Source organism: Argopecten irradians, chromosome 1, assembly GCF_041381155.1.
Source record: "Argopecten irradians isolate NY chromosome 1, Ai_NY, whole genome shotgun sequence".
Lineage (NCBI taxonomy): Eukaryota > Metazoa > Mollusca > Bivalvia > Pectinida > Pectinidae > Argopecten > Argopecten irradians.
The window spans coordinates 24,477,205-24,495,707 of NC_091134.1; the positions used below are offsets into that span (position 1 = coordinate 24,477,205).

The 18,503-nt window shown below is 36.9% G+C and overlaps 1 protein-coding gene across 1 annotated transcript; it reads right to left on the minus strand.

Moving 5' to 3' along the window:
• Positions 1-6,643: 6,643 nt before the first annotated feature.
• On the minus strand, positions 6,644-16,569 carry LOC138321695 (testis-expressed basic protein 1-like). The gene is made up of 3 exons (XM_069265591.1): positions 16,549-16,569; positions 14,054-14,184; positions 6,644-12,514 (listed from the first exon to the last, which is right to left on the minus strand). The coding sequence occupies exon 3, from the start codon at positions 12,468-12,470 to the stop codon at positions 11,877-11,879; it is 594 nt and encodes a 197-aa protein (XP_069121692.1). The 5' UTR covers positions 12,471-12,514; positions 14,054-14,184; positions 16,549-16,569; the 3' UTR covers positions 6,644-11,876.
• Positions 16,570-18,503: the final 1,934 nt, after the last annotated feature.

Below are 18,503 nucleotides of genomic sequence, written 5' to 3' on the forward strand. Positions count from 1 at the left end.
TATCTTTCCTTGACTGTACTGGTAACTTATCTTTAAATATGTAATTATGAGCAAAGACAAAAACTCCCACTGCTGACTTTTTTGTATTTATAAACGCAAAAGAAATTATCGGTATTAGTTTAAAGCAAGAGATCCAAGAGGGATTTGATATTTGTCTGAAAAATAAAAGAGGGATCTTTTCTCTACTTTTCAAACTTAAACTTTTTTTTCTGCATTTCAAACTTAACTCTTTTTTCTGCTTTTCAATCTTAAACTTCTTTTTTTTTGCCTTTCAAACTAAAACTTCTTTTCTCTGCTTAATATACTTAAAACTATCAAAATCCAAGATGGTGGTCGACCATCTTGTTGACCGATCGGTCAATAGGCAGAACTAAGACCCTAGAAGAACCTACATGAAAATTTGAGAACGATCCTTAACTATCAAAATCCAAGATGTCTGCCTGGCGGCCATCTTGTTTACCGATTAGTTTCAAAATGCAATATGCGAAATTGGGGCCCCGCTGGGAACCTACATATGAAATTTAAGTATGATCCCTTCAGCACTTTCTGAGAAATAGCGGCAACAAACCTCAACTATCAAAATCCAAGATGTCTGCCTGGCGGCCATCTTGTTTACCTATCTATCCCACAATCAGCATGACACTCCTAGGGCCCTAGGGAAACCTACATATGAAATTTGAGACAGATGCCTTCAGTGCTTTCTGAGAAATAGCCGAACAAACATCAACAGCCAAAATCCAAATGGAGGCAACATCCGGGAGTCGGATAGAGGAACAGTGATTAGAAGTACAGCATGCTGCCGCAGCTCTATCACCATCTTTTGTGCCGTCAGTGTAGATCTGAACACGATAAGAAGAAGCCCTAATCCACTCCCGAAAGGAGGATTTATGTACTTCGGTTAATGTACTTGACCTTGCCCTCTCATGATGAGATAAATTGGCAGGTGTTTGAATGAGCCATGGTGGTACATCCGATACGGTGTACTCGTCAATGGTGTCTAAATTTATATTTAGTTCCTGCAAAAAAATTAAATTCTGATGCCAAATGTTGGTATGAGCTTTTGGTTTTGAGCAAATATATCTTGGTGTTGTGGATTAAATACAAGATTAAATTCGTTTTTTTTTCGGATTGGATTTCAGTTGAGCAGCATACTGTAAGGATAATTTCTTTCGTCGATCGTCTAGAGATGGCTTATTAGCTTCCACATGGAAACTCTGCACAGGTTTTGTTCGAAAAGCTCCAAGTGCGAGAAGCAGTCCCTGATTCTGGATTGGGTTAAGCATCTGTAGATAGGAGCTGTGAGCCGATCCATAGACAATCGAGCCGTAGTCAAGTTTTGATCTAATAAGTGCCCAGTAGATACGCAGGAGCATTTCAAGATTTACACCCCAATCAGAATAGAAAAGAACACGTAGAATGTTCAGCGCCTTCGAGCACTTATCCTTCAGATGTTTGATATGTGGAACAAAGGACAGTTTCGAATCAAGAAATTTAGTTTGTTCAACTACTGGAATATTAATTCCATTGAGTGTGTGGTCTGGATCGTTTCTTGATTTTGGCAGAAATGCATGCAGACGGTTTTTAATCTTGAAAATCTGAAGCCATTTTCCTCAGCCCAATTTTGTAATTTGCCAAAACATTGTTTTAGTTGTCGTTCTATAGTGTGCATGTTTTTGATCCGTAACAGATCACGAAATCATCCATAAATAAAGACTCTTCTGTAGATTGGCCTAGACATTTGGTTATGCTGATAATTTTAAGCCAAAATGTGCGACAGACAGGATACTACCCTGAGGGACACCCATCTCCTGTTATTGTGTTTTTGAATAAGTTGCATAGGTCAAAGAATACCACCACAAGATGTTCTTTCTTGGCATAGGTTGCTCGTATAAATGTTTCTAGCCTAACTAAGTGGTCTAACCGTTCCCCTGCGATTTCTAAAGCCGCTTTGCAGAGGACTTAAATATAATTAAAATATTGTTTGATTCCTGTAACCAAACTAATCTCGTATCGTATTTATCATACGTACTATAGCTTGACAAATGCAGCTCGTCAGGGAAATAGGACAATAGTAATTAGCGTCAGTAGCATCCTTCCCGGGCTTCGGAAGGGGTATAATAGCAGATTCCTTCCAAGACTCGGGAATTTTGCCAGAAGAATAGACTTGGTTAAATATATTTACAAGACATGATTTTAGTGAAGACTCTGGTCATTGATTTAAAAACATATATGGAATTTCGTCTGGTCCAGCTGCCGAGTCCTTTGATTTCTCAAAAAAAAACATTTCACTTTTTTCCCGCTGATTTTACCAATCATTTCCCAAACTTTCTTTGAGGATGTATTGAAATTAAATTTTGGGACGTACTCTTTCCAGTACTTTTCTTATCCGGATTTGATGGACCTTCGAGCTTATGCTCTCCAAATTTTAAAATTGTTATAGTATGAGACGGTTGCCGCCTCAGAGGTGCATTTGTACCAGATCTATTGATAAATGAATCATTTGAGAGAAGGACTTTTGTACGTTTTGGCACGGATTTCGGTATAGTTTTTGTTGCGATAGATTGAGCTCTTCAGTAAAATTTTAATGGGTCATCGAGATTAAAAAAAATGTCCTCAATGAGCTCCTCGGCGCATAAGGTTTTAAATTGAACCCAGTCCGCCTTATTCTATCTTATCTTAATTTGTCGGACTGACAGGACTACTTGAAGTAGTCGCCAAACTCACTGTCGTCCGAGAGAGCATCTTAGAGGTTCCGACTACGGACCGGGTCGTTTGATCCCTTACTGGGATTACTGTTTATTGATGAGAGCCTCGGCCTCCTTACCTTGGTGGCTTTGAACTGCTGTTGCTCCTGCGATGGTGTATTTGCTGGTCGCTTTGCATTACCAGCATGCTTTTTAACGTCAATAGGCGGTTGAGATAGATTTCGTCTGTGACGGGCAGCGGTAACTTTTGTTTGCGTAATGGGTGTTGCGTGATTGTTAGGTTGTGCAAATCCTGGAGACGCCGTTGGGATTGGCGTTTTAGCTCCAGGTGGCCCAGCAGGTGCTTTTGATTTTGGTTTGTACTGTGGTTTAGATGGACCCGACTTGAACCTTTTCGGGTCCCCCATGGTGAGTTTGCAGGCCTAAGTACCAGCTATGTCTGAGACAATATTGCCCAACGCAGGATTATCCACTACGGCCTGGATTGACAATGCTTTACAGTGACATTGTCAACCAGTGTCTTTGCACGAGTGATCTGCGCATATGTAGACACATTAATGTCTGAGCTCTCAACTATCCTCCTAGTCTCAGGGAAAGAGACATCACGGGTGTATTTGACCCGCAATATCTCCCTATCCCGTGTCCAGGAAGGACAGGCTCGAACCGATGCAGCATGATCACCGTTGCAATTGACACGGTGAAAGTCGACAATGTCATCTCTAGCATCGTGACCTTCACGGCCGCAGTACTGACATACATGTACATGAATTCGGGATGTAGAAGTTTACAGTATAACGCTGGTAACCAACAGTTACGATGTGTTGTAACGTTGGTGTAGCGAACGTCAATATGAAGGTGTGTGTTTGGACCAAGTTCCCACTTTTTCTGGTCATTACACGTTTTACATTAGAGACCGGAATGCTCTCCTCTTGGAAGTATGGTCTCATTGTCATTGTGCAAGGATGGGAACCTGATTACCCCCGTGCTGCAATTCCATGATAAGTGTGGTTTTACGCACACTCCTAGGCCGACAAAATTGGTGGTTCCAAGGAGGTTCTCCGCTTGTTGCCTGCGGAAAATCTCTCCGAGATCACCTGATCCCAAACGCTTGACAGATTTGACATCGCCAGTAATGCCTTTGATGCCCTTCCGTAATAATAGAGGTGATAAACCTGCAGTGGTCCTGCCGTTCTGTGTAGAGGACATGACCAGAAACTGTGGGAATGTGTTTGTTGTTCCGTTTTTTGTTTGTTGATTTGTGGTAGTGTTTGGTTCCTTTTGGGAAGATTTGATTGTGGTTCATTAATTTTGTTTTTGGAAGATATCTTTCAGAGATTATTTCTATTTACTATCAGTGCCCCACCCACCATGGTGTCCAACAGGGAGACACTCATGATCACACGGATATCCAGTCCCAAAGTGCCAGGGATATACACGATAGTATACTCGGAAGAATATTTCGAACTAACAAAATTCAAATCAAGCTTGCGACAGCACGCTCGCGAGATTAATAATAAATATTAGTCTGGTGTAAGTACACCCGCAAGATCGATCAGAATCAAGACAATCTAAATTGAACTCGCGATTGACCCTAAACCACCGCCTTCTTGGAAATCTAGGAATCAGGGGCTCGGAATGACTAGCCGATTGATAATATAGGGCCCATATTACCTCTCGTCTAACCGGAGTCTGAAGCCAAAGTAGTGTGTAGCAGTAAAAAAAAAGGAAGAAAAAAGAGCAAAACCTATTCAACCACCAGGACCTTCTTCCCTCGGATACGAGGTGCAAAACCCACGGCAAACAGGTTGGCTCAACTTGGAGTTACTGTGAAAGCCTTCAGCTACACTGATATCATGCACACCACACCCCAAAAAGTGGTTTGCATCCGCAAGAGACCAGTGTACCCTGAGTCTCGGGACGTGGACCCAGCTTTCATGGAGACTCAAAATGTTTAGAATTATAAGAAGTTTTTATGATGATGTAAGACAATGTATAAAATGCAATGGTAATTCTGATTTCTATAAGGTCAATAGTAGAGCGTTTCAAGGAGAAATATTGTCCCTGATACTATTTACATTGTTTGTCAATGACTTAGAAATTAATTTCATTAATGATAATTGCTTTTTATCAATGATTCTAACCATTGATATATTTTACTCATGTATGCAGATGATATGGTGTTGCTAGCCTGGTCGCCAGAAGATCTCCATGTCATGTTGAATTCCTTGCAGGATTAAACTAAAAAATGTAAATGTTAATGTACAGAAAACGAAAATAATTGTTTTTAGAAATGGTGGAACTATTAGAAATAATGAAAAATGGTATTACAATAATGAACCAATTGAGTAAATGAATTCAATTATCTGGGGCTGATGTTAAATTATAATGGTAAATTCTTTAAGATTCAAAAGCATATCTCAGAACAAGATAAAAAAAGCTCTGTTCGCTGTTTTGAACATATGCAAGAACAAGTCTTTAAAACTGAAACTAGCTTGGCAATTTTTGGTTCTTACGTGAGTAGTGATTTGAATTATGGTTGTGAGATACATATGTATGGGGATTTCATAAAGCTCCTGACATTGAAATATTACATATCAGTTTCTTGTAAAGAATACTTGGTGTGAAGAAAAACACCACTAATGCTATGGTATACAGTATATTGAACTTAAAAGAGTTTCTTTATCTTCTATCAGGAGAATTAGTTCATATTGAACTTGAGAGAGATTCTTCATCTACTATCAGGAAAATTGGAGTATCTAATTACTGGATGACACTAATAAATACCAACAATTGTATCTTTAAGGAGTGGAAGAAAATAACCATAAGGGAATTGTACAGTTGAAACGTGAATTAAATAATTGTAAGTTGGGCTGCATGTATGATCTGGAAATGTTTCTTAAATCAGATTCTGGGCTATTTAAACTCGAATTAGAAGGCCTTTTCAGACAGGAATGTATTAGATTGATAAATAACTCATCTAGAGGTTATTTATATAAACAACAAATTACTACCTATTTTTGTCAACCATATTTAAGTAAAGCTTTAGACATAAAAGTACATAAAAATATATATTTAAATTTCAGTTATCTGCCCTTGATTTGAATACCCCTACAAATCGGAGATTATCGTATTCTACCCAATGTCCTTGTAAGTGCCCCTCTCACTTTGGTTGCCTCAGTTTCAATTGCCCGGGAATAAATAAAGACAAAAACTGTATAGGTTTTTAATAATTTTGTCTTATTAAGAACTTTTTCATTTTTTTTTTTCAATTTTCAAATGCCCTGGGCACTTATTGGGTCCAATATGGTATGTTTCTAAGATTATAAAGTTTATAAAACCGTATTTTGTCAGATATCCTAGCATGTATAAGTAAGTTCAATTATATGATATACAAAATATAAAAAAATTAAACAAGTTAGCTAAATATATATCTTGAGCTTAAAAAAGAAGACAATTGCTGTCAGATCAATACCAAACCTTGTATTCTCTCTCCCTCTCATTTTTAATGTTACAATGGCGAATTTAATAGTCATGTTATATCAACAATATAAGTACATGACTGTATTAGATATATACATGAAACTTGTGTGAATGGGTGTGAAAGCATAATGGGTGTGAATTAAAGTATGTTGTTAAACTTCTGCAATGTAAACATTGTCTTTATGTCTGGTTATGTTACAAGATACAAGATACAAGAAACTTTATTTAGTGTCAAATATATAAAAACATGGTAACATAAGCTCGGTCGAGCTTGTATTTCGACAAAACAAAGTATATTGTATATATAACAGATGTTATATAATATATGCATGTGTTCATGTATTGCAATAAGTTGAAAACTTAAGCAAATGATGAATCTGAATACCTGTTGTATAAGAGCCTCTCTGTGGAATAAGTCACTAGTGATGCCTTTTGTTAATAAAACAAAGTAAGAAATATTTCACCTTTAAGAAATTTTAGATTTATTTCAGTTTTCGTATCAATACATCTTGCAATGATTTAGTTTATATACTTTGTATAACATCACTGGTACTTGCATACATACCGCGTTTTTACACTTCCACACTTTTACATTATATGTACATACTTTTCATTAAATGAATATGTAACTTATCATATAGTTTATTTTCTGTTTTGTTTGCAAACTTTGGTGAGAATCCACATAGCGGATTCACAGTTTGCAAACAAAATTTCTTTCATACCCCGATGAAGCTAGAAAATAGTGACATCAATGCTTAACAAACAAGCTACTTAATCTTATTCACTAAGTGACTGATAATTCAAAATATAAAATATTAGTATACATGTATCAATATATCTCTAAATGGTTTCATCACATACTCCAGTTACTACATGTATTTGAATTAACATGTAGTGTTATTGTTCAGAATAACATCTTTGACCCAATAGGAACCTTAAGCTTACTACGTGTAAAATATAAAAAATTGAAACAAACGAGTGGTGCTTAACAATAGAACCAAATATGGTCAACTCTTTCACAAATTAGTGCACAGAGTACTGCTTCTGCAGTTGTACTGCCATATAACCAAATACATATGATGTATATGTATGTATTGATGATGTACATGTATGATGTACATATATGACATTTGCCCCCCCCCCCCCCCGTCTTCCTACGGCACTCACTGTATGATGATGTACATGTATGGTGCTGCATTCATTAGCAATAACAAAAAAGATATGAAACATATACTATCAGTTAATAATTGTCTATGAAAAAGAAACCATATTGTCAGTTACACTGACTATGAAAATGCAAAATATCCAACCATGTGCAGTTACACTGTCGTTGCAAATGGACAATCCTAAAATTGAAATATATTATAAATGGATGTGTTATCAAATATAAGTTCAATTACACACAGACAACTCATCCCCAGGTAACAACAAAGGGCGGTGAGACAGTCAAATACAACAATATTGAGTTGAGGGCTATTCTGACTGATATGCACCATTTCACATAGAACCAGAAAACTATGCCCAATAGAAAACGTGATGCACAATTATACAATGACATGGTATAAAACATTCATCTACACCAACATGACATGAAGCGATAACAGTTTGATGCGAGAAAAGTGGTGGGCTGATGTTACTTTTAACGAAATACACTTTCAAAACTCGCTGATATGATATTTTCATAGAGTGTCAACAAAAGCTATAGAAGACTGGATATTATGGAAAACAATCAGTAGAGATCTGATGTGCATCACATGCCGCAAACTTACAAAGACACGTAATCAAATATCTGAGAACGAGGCTGAATGCCAATGGTATGTTTTTGACAAAGGAAAGAACTCCAATTCAGTCACTAAATTTGACATGCTTCATAAAGTTTTTCAGATACCCTAAGGTCTTTGAAAACTTGTCAGAAAAGAAAATTTTTGGCGAGCATAAATCAGAATTTTGCGACAAGAAAATTGCAGACTTTTGTGAGAATCAGATTCACAGTTTAAAAACAAAATAATTTTTATACCATATGAAATTAAAAAGAATAGTGACATCAATATCTAATTGAAACAAGAGCTGTTGGAGAACAGCAAAGCTCACCTATTCAGAAGAAGTTGATGTTCAAGTATTTACTATTTAAACATGAAAATATGACAAATTAACAGACTCAAAAACCCCCTAAAGGGCCCCAAATTGGTTGTATTATCACGTTCAGCATCCATACACATTAGGAAAATAAAATCATAAACATTTATGATGACTTAAGCTTAAACAATAGACAAAATAGAAACTTGCTCAAAAACTTTAGCATGGAAATATGACAAATTAACAGACTCAAAAAAAAACCTAATGGGCCCCAAATTGGTTGTATTAGGAAAATAAAATCATAAACATTTATGATGACTTACGCTTAAACAATTGACGAAACAGAAACTTGCTCAAAAACTTTAACGTGAAATGGGATACACGCTGACGCAGACACCGACGCCGGGGTGACAACATTAGCTCCCCCTATTCTTCGAAAAGGCGAGCTAAAAAATAGATTTCTCAGCTTATAATATAAACTGTGCATTTGGCTGTAATGATCAGTTAAACAAGAATTCCACGGAAGTCGATGTGTCGCCTGCACAGCATCACAAAAAATAGTTATTTACAGTTGAAAATATTGTTATTAATTAGGTGAAGTTATCAAGTCCTGTAACTCTTGCATATATTAACGGTTAACCCATCTAAGATCTCAGCAATATACCAAATTTGGTTGAAATCGGGCAATAAATAATAAAGTTATTCAGTGGAAAAAATGGATTTATCTGTTTTGAAGATTTTAAAGCCCAAAACTCTTGCAAATATTGACGGATTTTGACCATTATCAAACTCATTCGAGATCTCATTGATATAAAGCATTATACCAACTTTGGTTGAAATCGTACAATAAATACTTAAGTTATCGCACAGAAACCGTTTCCCGGACACCCACACCACAGATGTCGACACCGACATAGTGATACCTATTATAAGTGTTGCCATTGTGTTGCAGGCGACACAAAAATAAGAATCTGAATAAAACAGAAGTAAACCTTGTGAAATATGTTACAACTGAATAAAAAATAGTTATTTTAATAAAGCAACTATTATATTAAGCAAGTACATATACATGTATAGCACTACAATTACTCCATGGCGAGTTATTTATAAGTACAACTAGTTAGTAAGTCAACTGTTCACATACATTGATCTCTTTTATCACATTTTGTATCACAGGGGCTCTAATTCACGGCGAGTTCTTATTATATACAGACCATAGGGCGGCAATTCATTCTAAGCTCCCTGTGGGTTTCATTAAACATTCTATATAAATAATATACTGAATATACAGAGGACTTTGTATGGTTTTGCCGCTTTTTGGCCACAAAATCCATCAAATTTTCAACCCTGTTATTTAGTGATTAAATCGTTGAATATCATATATTGAGTACATCTTTGATGTAATAGGTATGAAACTTAAACATCATTGCAATTGTAGTTGCTATGGTAACCATCCTAAATATGCAAACATTATGAAAATGAAATTCAGTCAATTCTGACCATTTTTCGTCTAGAAAGCATAAAGCGCATCCTTGAACAAACTTTATATTTCTCCTAAAGATGTATCTTAGGTACCTACATATTCAGAATAAATGTTAAGTTTGTTCAAGATTGATCAGAGCTCTATTGTTTCTCAGACAAAAACTATCAAAAAATATGCAAATAATGACAAAATTTTCAAATTCAGTGAATTTATGCATACCGAATGGTTACCATGGCAACTTAAAACTACAAAATTATATCATATATTATTACAATTAAATAAGGGGTGTACTAACTATGTCAAATGCAACCATTTTAGTTCTTAATTATAATTTTAAATAAAACTTGATGGATTTGGGGGCAAAACCATATAGTCCTTACACAATGTTATATATAGCATCAATCTCATATTCTAAATCTCAAGACCCTTATGGGCTAGATATACGTAACAACAAACTCACATTTCTACAATGATTATCAAGGTTATCAAATCAATGATAAGAAACCTCTAGCTGGGCCTAAACAGATATGTTTGGTTGGATATGGTTGTTAAAAGACAAAATTTAAGTTGTAACCTCTACGTGAGACTTGTAAGTTACCAGGACCCAGTTGTTCAAAATGTGATTAAGCTTATCACAGTTTAACGGCAAATGTCAATTCAAGATAAAATAATTTCTGGTAATACAACTTTGACAAAAGAACTTCATTCTTTACTTACTTGCTGATTTTAGTGAAGATTTAATCACCAATTTTCATTTCACTAATCATGTTATTAATCTAATAATCCTTTAAACAACCGGGCCTAGGTTTCATTCCCTCCTCCTTTCTCAATACAGGCTTGGGACTGACTACGGCGGAGTTCGCCATACAAATGTACGAGAGCGATGCAAGATAAATCTATCTGACCATAATTTATCTAATAAGCACCAAGGTTATTTGAACATTGAGAAATTTAGGAGGTGTGTAAAAAATAGAACTTAAACAAAATCAAAGCACAAAGTAAACTGCAGGTGGCTGTTCATTTGGCCAGGCAGGCAGTTTACATACATGTAGTCATGGATTACTACATGTAGTACCAAGTGTGACCATGGATAATTTTATGTTCAAGGGGGAACAACTCTTACTGTTATTTATACCTTTAACCCTCTATGCTGGACCTCGATTTATCTTATCTCCACTGTAGATTAAACTGCTAGATGTATGGGTGTCATAAGCCTGACAGAAGCATATGTTTCATACACTAATAATTCCTTATAATGACCAACCTCTGATGAATCGAATAGCTCACATTCCTCAAACTATAAACGAGGACCCTTGCAGTTTGAGTTAAAGGTTTTACCATGTATAGTCTCTATATGAAAAAATAGCCAGAAATACATATAAATAAACACTTATATGTATTTCTGCCTATTTTTTCATGTAGAGACTATACATGGCCCTGTGGTTTTACTTATATGGTACATTAATTGTGTATACCACATTCAGGCATTATTGAATATACCTATGTTTGGCATGAGTTTTATTTATTTGGAAGCATTCTTTGTTTCTAAACATTAGTTCTAATTAATAATGCTAATTCTAGCTTAACTAAGATATAGCTGTAAAATTCTCCTGATTGTCAAATGATTTTGATGGCTTCATCGTATAAGGGCCAACTAATTGTGTGAGTAATACATAACAACCCTTTCAGAAAACATATCACATTCATTGATCAATAAATGTACCGTAACTTTCACAAACATGAAATGCCTCCTCAGGTTATAAAATTAAACTTAGATATCGTAGAATACAAACATGATTTTAAACATAACTAGACAACTCTAGATCAGCAAACATTATTATATTACCAAAAATTCTCCTTAAACCTTTCCATAATGGTTTAAAAAGAAAGTCACCACATCAACATATCACTCTTAACATATAGAGTTAAGTGAAATGTTTATCATTTGTCACCTGATTCTCTAGGAATGCACACATTTGGAAGAAATGTAACAAGGACATTCAGTACTTTATAGGTAATTTCAAATAGCCTAAATGTCAGTGTAACAGGAGATGATAAAGTGTAGCAGCGTCCTGACACTAGCCAGAGAGAGAGGTGCATGGTAACGGACAAAGCACAACACAAAACATATTTCAATCTTCCTGTGACGAATCTTTGATGAACCCTTTAAAGATAGGCTGTACTAATCCATTTTGTTTTGCTTGTTCATGGGTTTCATTTCTTGGCCAACCATTTGCAATTTTAGCTTGTTTTTCACCTTTTGACCCTTTCATTTTCTTCTCCCTAGAACTTTTCACTTGTGTTTCATCACCAGTCACAACACTTTTCACTTGTGTTTCATCGCCAGTCACAGCACTTTTCACTTGTGTTTCATCGCCAGTCACAGCACTTTTCACTTGTGTTTCATCACCAGTCACAACACTTTTCACTTGTGTTTCATCGCCAGTCACAGCACTTTTAACATGTGTTTCATCTCCCGATCCATCAGTTTTAATTTCTGCTCCTGAGCTTCCTGGCTTTCTGTCTGAAGTATTAGCAGTTTCCTCAGTATCACTTGCACAGTCCATGGCCACTGATTCAGAAGAAATGCAATTAGATGATAGAGATCCCTCAATTACAGCCTCTGTTGTATTGTTTGTAGGGGCTAATAATGGCTGAAATGTGGGGTCATCTGTTAAGTGAAAGTCTGAACTTTCTCCAACATGAAGATTATTTACTCTTTTCATGTGTAAGTGAATATTGTTGACCACATGTCCATTGTGGGTATTATCTGAAATGATACATACAATAATACTTTAAATATTAATTAAAATATTTAACTAACAAGAGATACCAGAAGGAACTTGGTGCCATTCAAAGAATGATCTATGTCTGACATATGACAGAGGATCTTTTCTCTGCTTTTCAAACTTTAACTATCAAAATCCAAGATGACGGCTGGTCGACAATCTTGTTGACCAATCAGTCCAAAAATGCAATATGCACAACTAAGGTCCTAGAGGAACCTACAGACGGAATTTGAGAAAGATCCCTTCTGTACTTTCTGAGAAATAGCAGTAACAAACTTTAAACTATCAAAATCCAAGATGGCGACCAGTCAGCCATCTTATCAACTGATCAGTCCCAAATGCTATATGCATATCTATAGTACTAGGGGAACCTACATGTGAAATTTGAGACAGATCCATTCAGTACTTTCTGAGAAATAGCGGTAACAAACTTTAACTATGAAAATCCAAGATGGCGGCTGGTCGGCCATCTTGTTGACCTATCAGTCCCAAAAAGCAATATGCACATCAATAGTACTAGGGGAACCTGCACATGAAATTTGAGACATATCCCTTAAGTACTTTCTGGGAAAAAGCAGTAACAAACTTCAACTGTCAAAATCCAAGATGGCGTTCTGTCGGCCATTTTGTTCACCGATCGGTCCAAAAATTCAATATACACAACTAGGGACCTAGGGGAACAGCATTAGAAATTTCAGACAGATCCCTTTAGCACTTTCTGAGAAGTAGTGGTTACAAACTTCAATTGTCAAAATCCAAGTTGGCGTCCTGTCGGCGATTTTGTTCACTGATCGGTCTGAAAATGCAATATGCACAACTAGGGACCTAGGGGAACCTGCATGTGAAATTTGACTTTCTGAGAAATAGCTGTACAAAACTTCAACTATCAAAATCCAAGATGGCGGCTGTTTTGGTTATCTTGTTGACCAATCGCTCCTAAAATGCAACATGCACAACTAGACCCCTAGGGGAACCTACAAATCAAGTTTGAGAAAGATCCCTTCAGTACTTTCTAAGAAATAGCGGTAACAAACTTCAACTGTCAAAATCCAAGATGGCGGCCAGTCGGCCATCTTGTTGACCAATCAGTCCCAAAATGCAATATGCACAACTAGACCCCTAGGGGAACCTGCAGGTGAAATTTGAGACAGAACCCTTCAGTACTTTCTGAGAAATCGCGGTAACAAGAATTGTCAACGGACAGAAGGATGGAAAGATGGAAGGAAGGAAGGACGAACGGACGGACCACAGACCATGGACGAAAAGTGAATGGAATAGCCCACCATCTAATGATAGTGGGCTAAAAATACAGTAGTCGAAAATACTGTAAATTTAGTCAATCAAATACTTTTTGTTTTCTTAATGATTGTAGAACAATAAAGTTATATCTTGCTTGGTGGTTATTTTACTAGTCTCACTGAATTGTCCCTTATGACATAAAAGAGTGTAACAAAAATAATACTTCTGCACAGAGCAAATGTTAAAACCAGACTAACTATCTGAAACAAGATTATACCAACCTGTGTCCTTTCTGTTTCCTACGTTCTTAGTCTTCTCTCTGTTCTTTCTACACTGCCAAACAGCTATTCCTATGATTATGACAATGAAGACAACTGCAGCTACAGTAATACCAGCAATAGCTTCGCCGGACCTGCAACATAATAGTACCATGATAGTACAATGTAGATAACACTCCTACAGGATGAGCGTACACTTCATCACCCAGGGTCAAGATCAGACAAATATTTGTCTTTCTACCACAAAATTGACGATATTGTTGACAATGAGCGCGCATATATTAATGACATCACATCATGTATTGATGACATCACATCATTATCTAACACGTGTGCCCTGTCTTTTTCTTACCCTATTAAATGACATGTAGGATATTTCCCTACCTTGAGAGTAGAAAAGAAAAATCTACCTCATCAGACAGACATCTGCACTTCTGGTAGGATAAGATTTCTCTGTCTATATTTGCACACATAGAACATATTCGCATGATAAACCAGAAGTTGTAAAACATTTCTATGCAAATAAACATTAAATCACTTGTTAACATAATGGCATGGTTATTTGGTGACAAAAAATGTATATTTTTTTTTCATATTTTGCCAAAATTAACGAACAACATATTAATCTACGAGTCAACAGTAATATCTAAGGTTAGGACGGATGTATAGACACTTTTTTGTAACTAGTTATGTTCAAGTGCACCCAAGAAGTGATATATATGGGCATACAAAACAATCACAAGTTTAAACAGGGTTTTAAACCTTTCAAAGCCAAACAAGGTAAATTTCAACCTTTGGAAAGGTTGTTTGACAGCTTAAGAGTTTTTGAGATTCTCCTCTCTGTCCCTCGAGGGATGAAAGATTCTATCAATCTTTTCTCCAGCAAACATGGGATAGCACTGTCGAGTATGCGAGAAACTGTTAAATTTCAATCATAACGGGGAAAAAAAAAGAAAACAAGAGATCCCAGAGGGATCTTGGCGCCCACCAAAGAATGATTTATGTCTGACAATGGAAAGAGGATCTTTTCCCTGCTTTTCAAACTTTTTCAAAACACACTACATATAAAATTTGAGACAGATCGCTATAGTACTTTCTAAGAAAAAGTGGTAACAAACTTCAACAATGAAATCTAAGATGGCGGCCGGTTGGCCATCTTTTTTACTGATCAGTCCCAAAAAGCATTATGGAGCAGTCCTTAAATGCAATATGCACAACTAGGGTTCTAGGGGAACCTACATATGAAATTTGAGAAAGATCCCTTCAGTACTTTTTGAGAAATAGCGGTAACAAACTTAAACTATCAAAATCCAAGATGGCCGCCTGTCGGCCATTTTGTTCACCGATCGGTCCCAAAATGCAACATACACAACTAGGGCCCTAGGGAACCTATATATGAAATTTGAGAAAGATCTCTTCAGTACTTTTTGAGAAATAGCAGTAACAAACTTAAACTATCAAAATCCAAGATGGCCGCCTGTCGGCCATCTTGTTCACCGATCGGTCCCAAAATGCAATATGCACAACTAGAGTCCTAGGTGAACCTACATATGAAATTTGAGAAAGATCCCTTCAGTTCTTTTTGAGAAATAGCTGTAACAAACTTTAACTATCAAAATCCAAGATGGCCGCCTGTCGGCCATCTTGTTGACTGATCGGTCCCAAAATGCAATATGCACAACTAGGGTCCTAGGTGAACCTACATATGAAATTTGAGAAAGATCCCTTCAGTTCTTTTTGAGAAATAGCGGTAACAAACTTTTAACTATCAAAATCCAAGATGGCCGCCTGTCGGCCATCTTGTTGACTGATCGGTCCCAAAATGCAATATGCACAACTAGGGTCCTGGGGGAACCTGTATATGAAATTTGAGAAAGATCCCTTCAGCACTTTTTGAGAAATAGCGGTAACAACCTTTAACTAACAAAATCCAAGATGGCCGCCTGTCGGCCATCTTGTTGACCGATTGGTCCCGAAATGCAATATGCACAACTAGGGTCCTAGGGGAACTACATATGAAATTTGAGAAAGATCCCTTCAGCACTTTTTGAGAAATAGAGGTAACAAACTTTAACTATCAAAATCCAAGATGGCCGCCTGTCGGCCATCTTGTTGACCGATCGGTCCCAAAATGCAATATGCACAACTAGGGCCCTAGGGGAACCTACATATGAAATTTGAGAAAGATCCCTTCAGTACTTTCTGAGAAATAGCGGTAACAAGAATTGTTAACGGACTGACGGACGGAAGGACGGACGGAAGGCCGGACGGAAGGACGGACGGACGGAAGGACGGACGGACGACGGACCACGGACGAAAGGCGATTTGAATAGCCCACCATCTGATGATGGTGGGCTAAAAAAACTTAAGAATTGACTACAATGTAATTGTATGAGAAAGAAGCCTTTTAAAAGGCATAAATCACCTTTGGTTTTTACATGTTTTATATTCTTGGATGCTGACAAATTCTTTATAATGAACAATGACTTATTACTTACAATCCTGTGTCAGCTGTAGACTTGGTGATTAATACTTACAATCCTGTGTCAGCTGTAGACTTGGTGATTAATACTTACAATCCTGTGTCAGCTGTAGACTTGGTGATTAATACTTACAATCCTGTGTCAGCTGTAGACTTGGTGATTAATACTTACAATCCTGTGTCAGCTGTAGACTTGGTGATTAATACTTACAATCCTGTGTCAGCTGTAGACTTGGTGATTAATACTTACAATCCTGTGTCAGCTGTAGACTTGGTGGTTAATACTTACAATCCTGTGTCAGCTGTAGACTTGGTGGTTAATACTTACAATCCTGTGTCAGCTGTAGACTTGGTGGTTAATACTTACAATCCTGTGTCAGCTGTAGACTTGGTGGTTAATACTTACAATCCTGTGTCAGCTGTAGACTTGGTGGTTAATACTTACAATCCTGTGTCAGCTGTAGACTTGGTGATTAATACTTACAATCCTGTGTCAGCTGTAGACTTGGTGGTTAATACTTACAATCCTGTGTCAGCTGTAGACTTGGTGATTAATACTTACAATCCTGTGTCAGATGGAGACTTGGTGGTTAATACTTACAATCCTGTGTCAGCTGTAGACTTGGTGATTAATACTTACAATCCTGTGTCAGCTGTAGACTTGGTGATTAATACTTACAATCCTGTGTCAGCTGTAGACTTGGTGGTTAATACCTACAATCCTGTGTCAGCTGTAGACTTGGTGATTAATACTTACAATCCTGTGTCAGCTGTAGACTTGGTGATTAATACTTACAATCCTGTGTCAGCTGTAGACTTGGTGATTAATACTACAATCCTGTGTCAGCTGTAGACTTGGTGGTTAATACTTACAATCCTGTGTCAGCTGTAGACTTGGTGGTTAATACTTACAATCCTGTGTCAGCTGTAGATCCTTGGTGACTTGGTGGTTAATACTTACAATCCTGTGTCAGCTGTTAGACTTGGTGGTTAATACTTACAATCCTGTGTCAGCTGTAGACTTGGTGGTTAATACTTACAATCCTGTGTCAGCTGTATAACTTGGGATTAGTTCATACTTTACAATCCTGTGTCAGCTGTAGACTTGGTGGGTTAATACGTACAATCCTGTGTCAGCTTGTAGAGCTTGGTGGTTAATACTTATTACAATCCTGTGTCAGCTGTAGACTTTGTGGTTAATACTTACAATCCTGTGTCAGCTGTAGACTTGGTGGGGATTTAATACTTAACAATCCGTGTGTCAGCTGTTGAGACTATGTGTGGTTAATACTTACAAGCCTGTGTACAGCGTGGGAGACTTGGTGATTAATACTTTACAATCCTGTGTCAGCTGTAGACTTGGTGATTAATACTTACAATCCTCGTGTCAGCTGTAGTACTTGCGTGATTAATACTGTACAGGTCAATCTGTGTCAGCTGTAGACTTGGTAGTTCATACTTACAATCCTGTGTCAGCTGTAGACTTGGTGATTAATACTTACAATCCTGTGTCAGCTGTAGACTTGGTGATTAATACTTACAATCCTGTGTCAGCTGTAGACTTGGTGATTAATACTTACAATCCTGTGTCAGCTGTAGACTTGGTGGTTAATACTTACAATCCTGTGTCAGCTGTAGTTACTCTTGGTGGGTGGATGGGTTACACTGTATTGATGGATTGAGAATCAGGAGCTTTAGTATGGTGAGTTTGTTAGAACAGCCTCTGTTGTTTGTATTTCCGGAAGGAGATATGATATGTGTGTTTACTAGTTTCTGTGGACTGTACTATAGCTTTTGGTGAGTGTGGTATGTTTTTAGGGGACTGAAAACATAGGAAGAATTCTAATGATGGAAAGTCGTTTTACATTAAGTGCTATAAGCATAGGATCCATCTAATCAACACTTGATGTAAGGAAAATTTTCATATATTAATTATATTTGAGCTAAAAATTGAAGCAATTTCATTACTGC

What these genes read in the sequence shown, in the direction of transcription:
- LOC138321695 (XM_069265591.1), bottom strand. Translation starts at nt 12,470, where the DNA reads ATGAAAAGAGTAAATAATCTTCATGTTGGAGAAAGTTCAGACTTTCAC.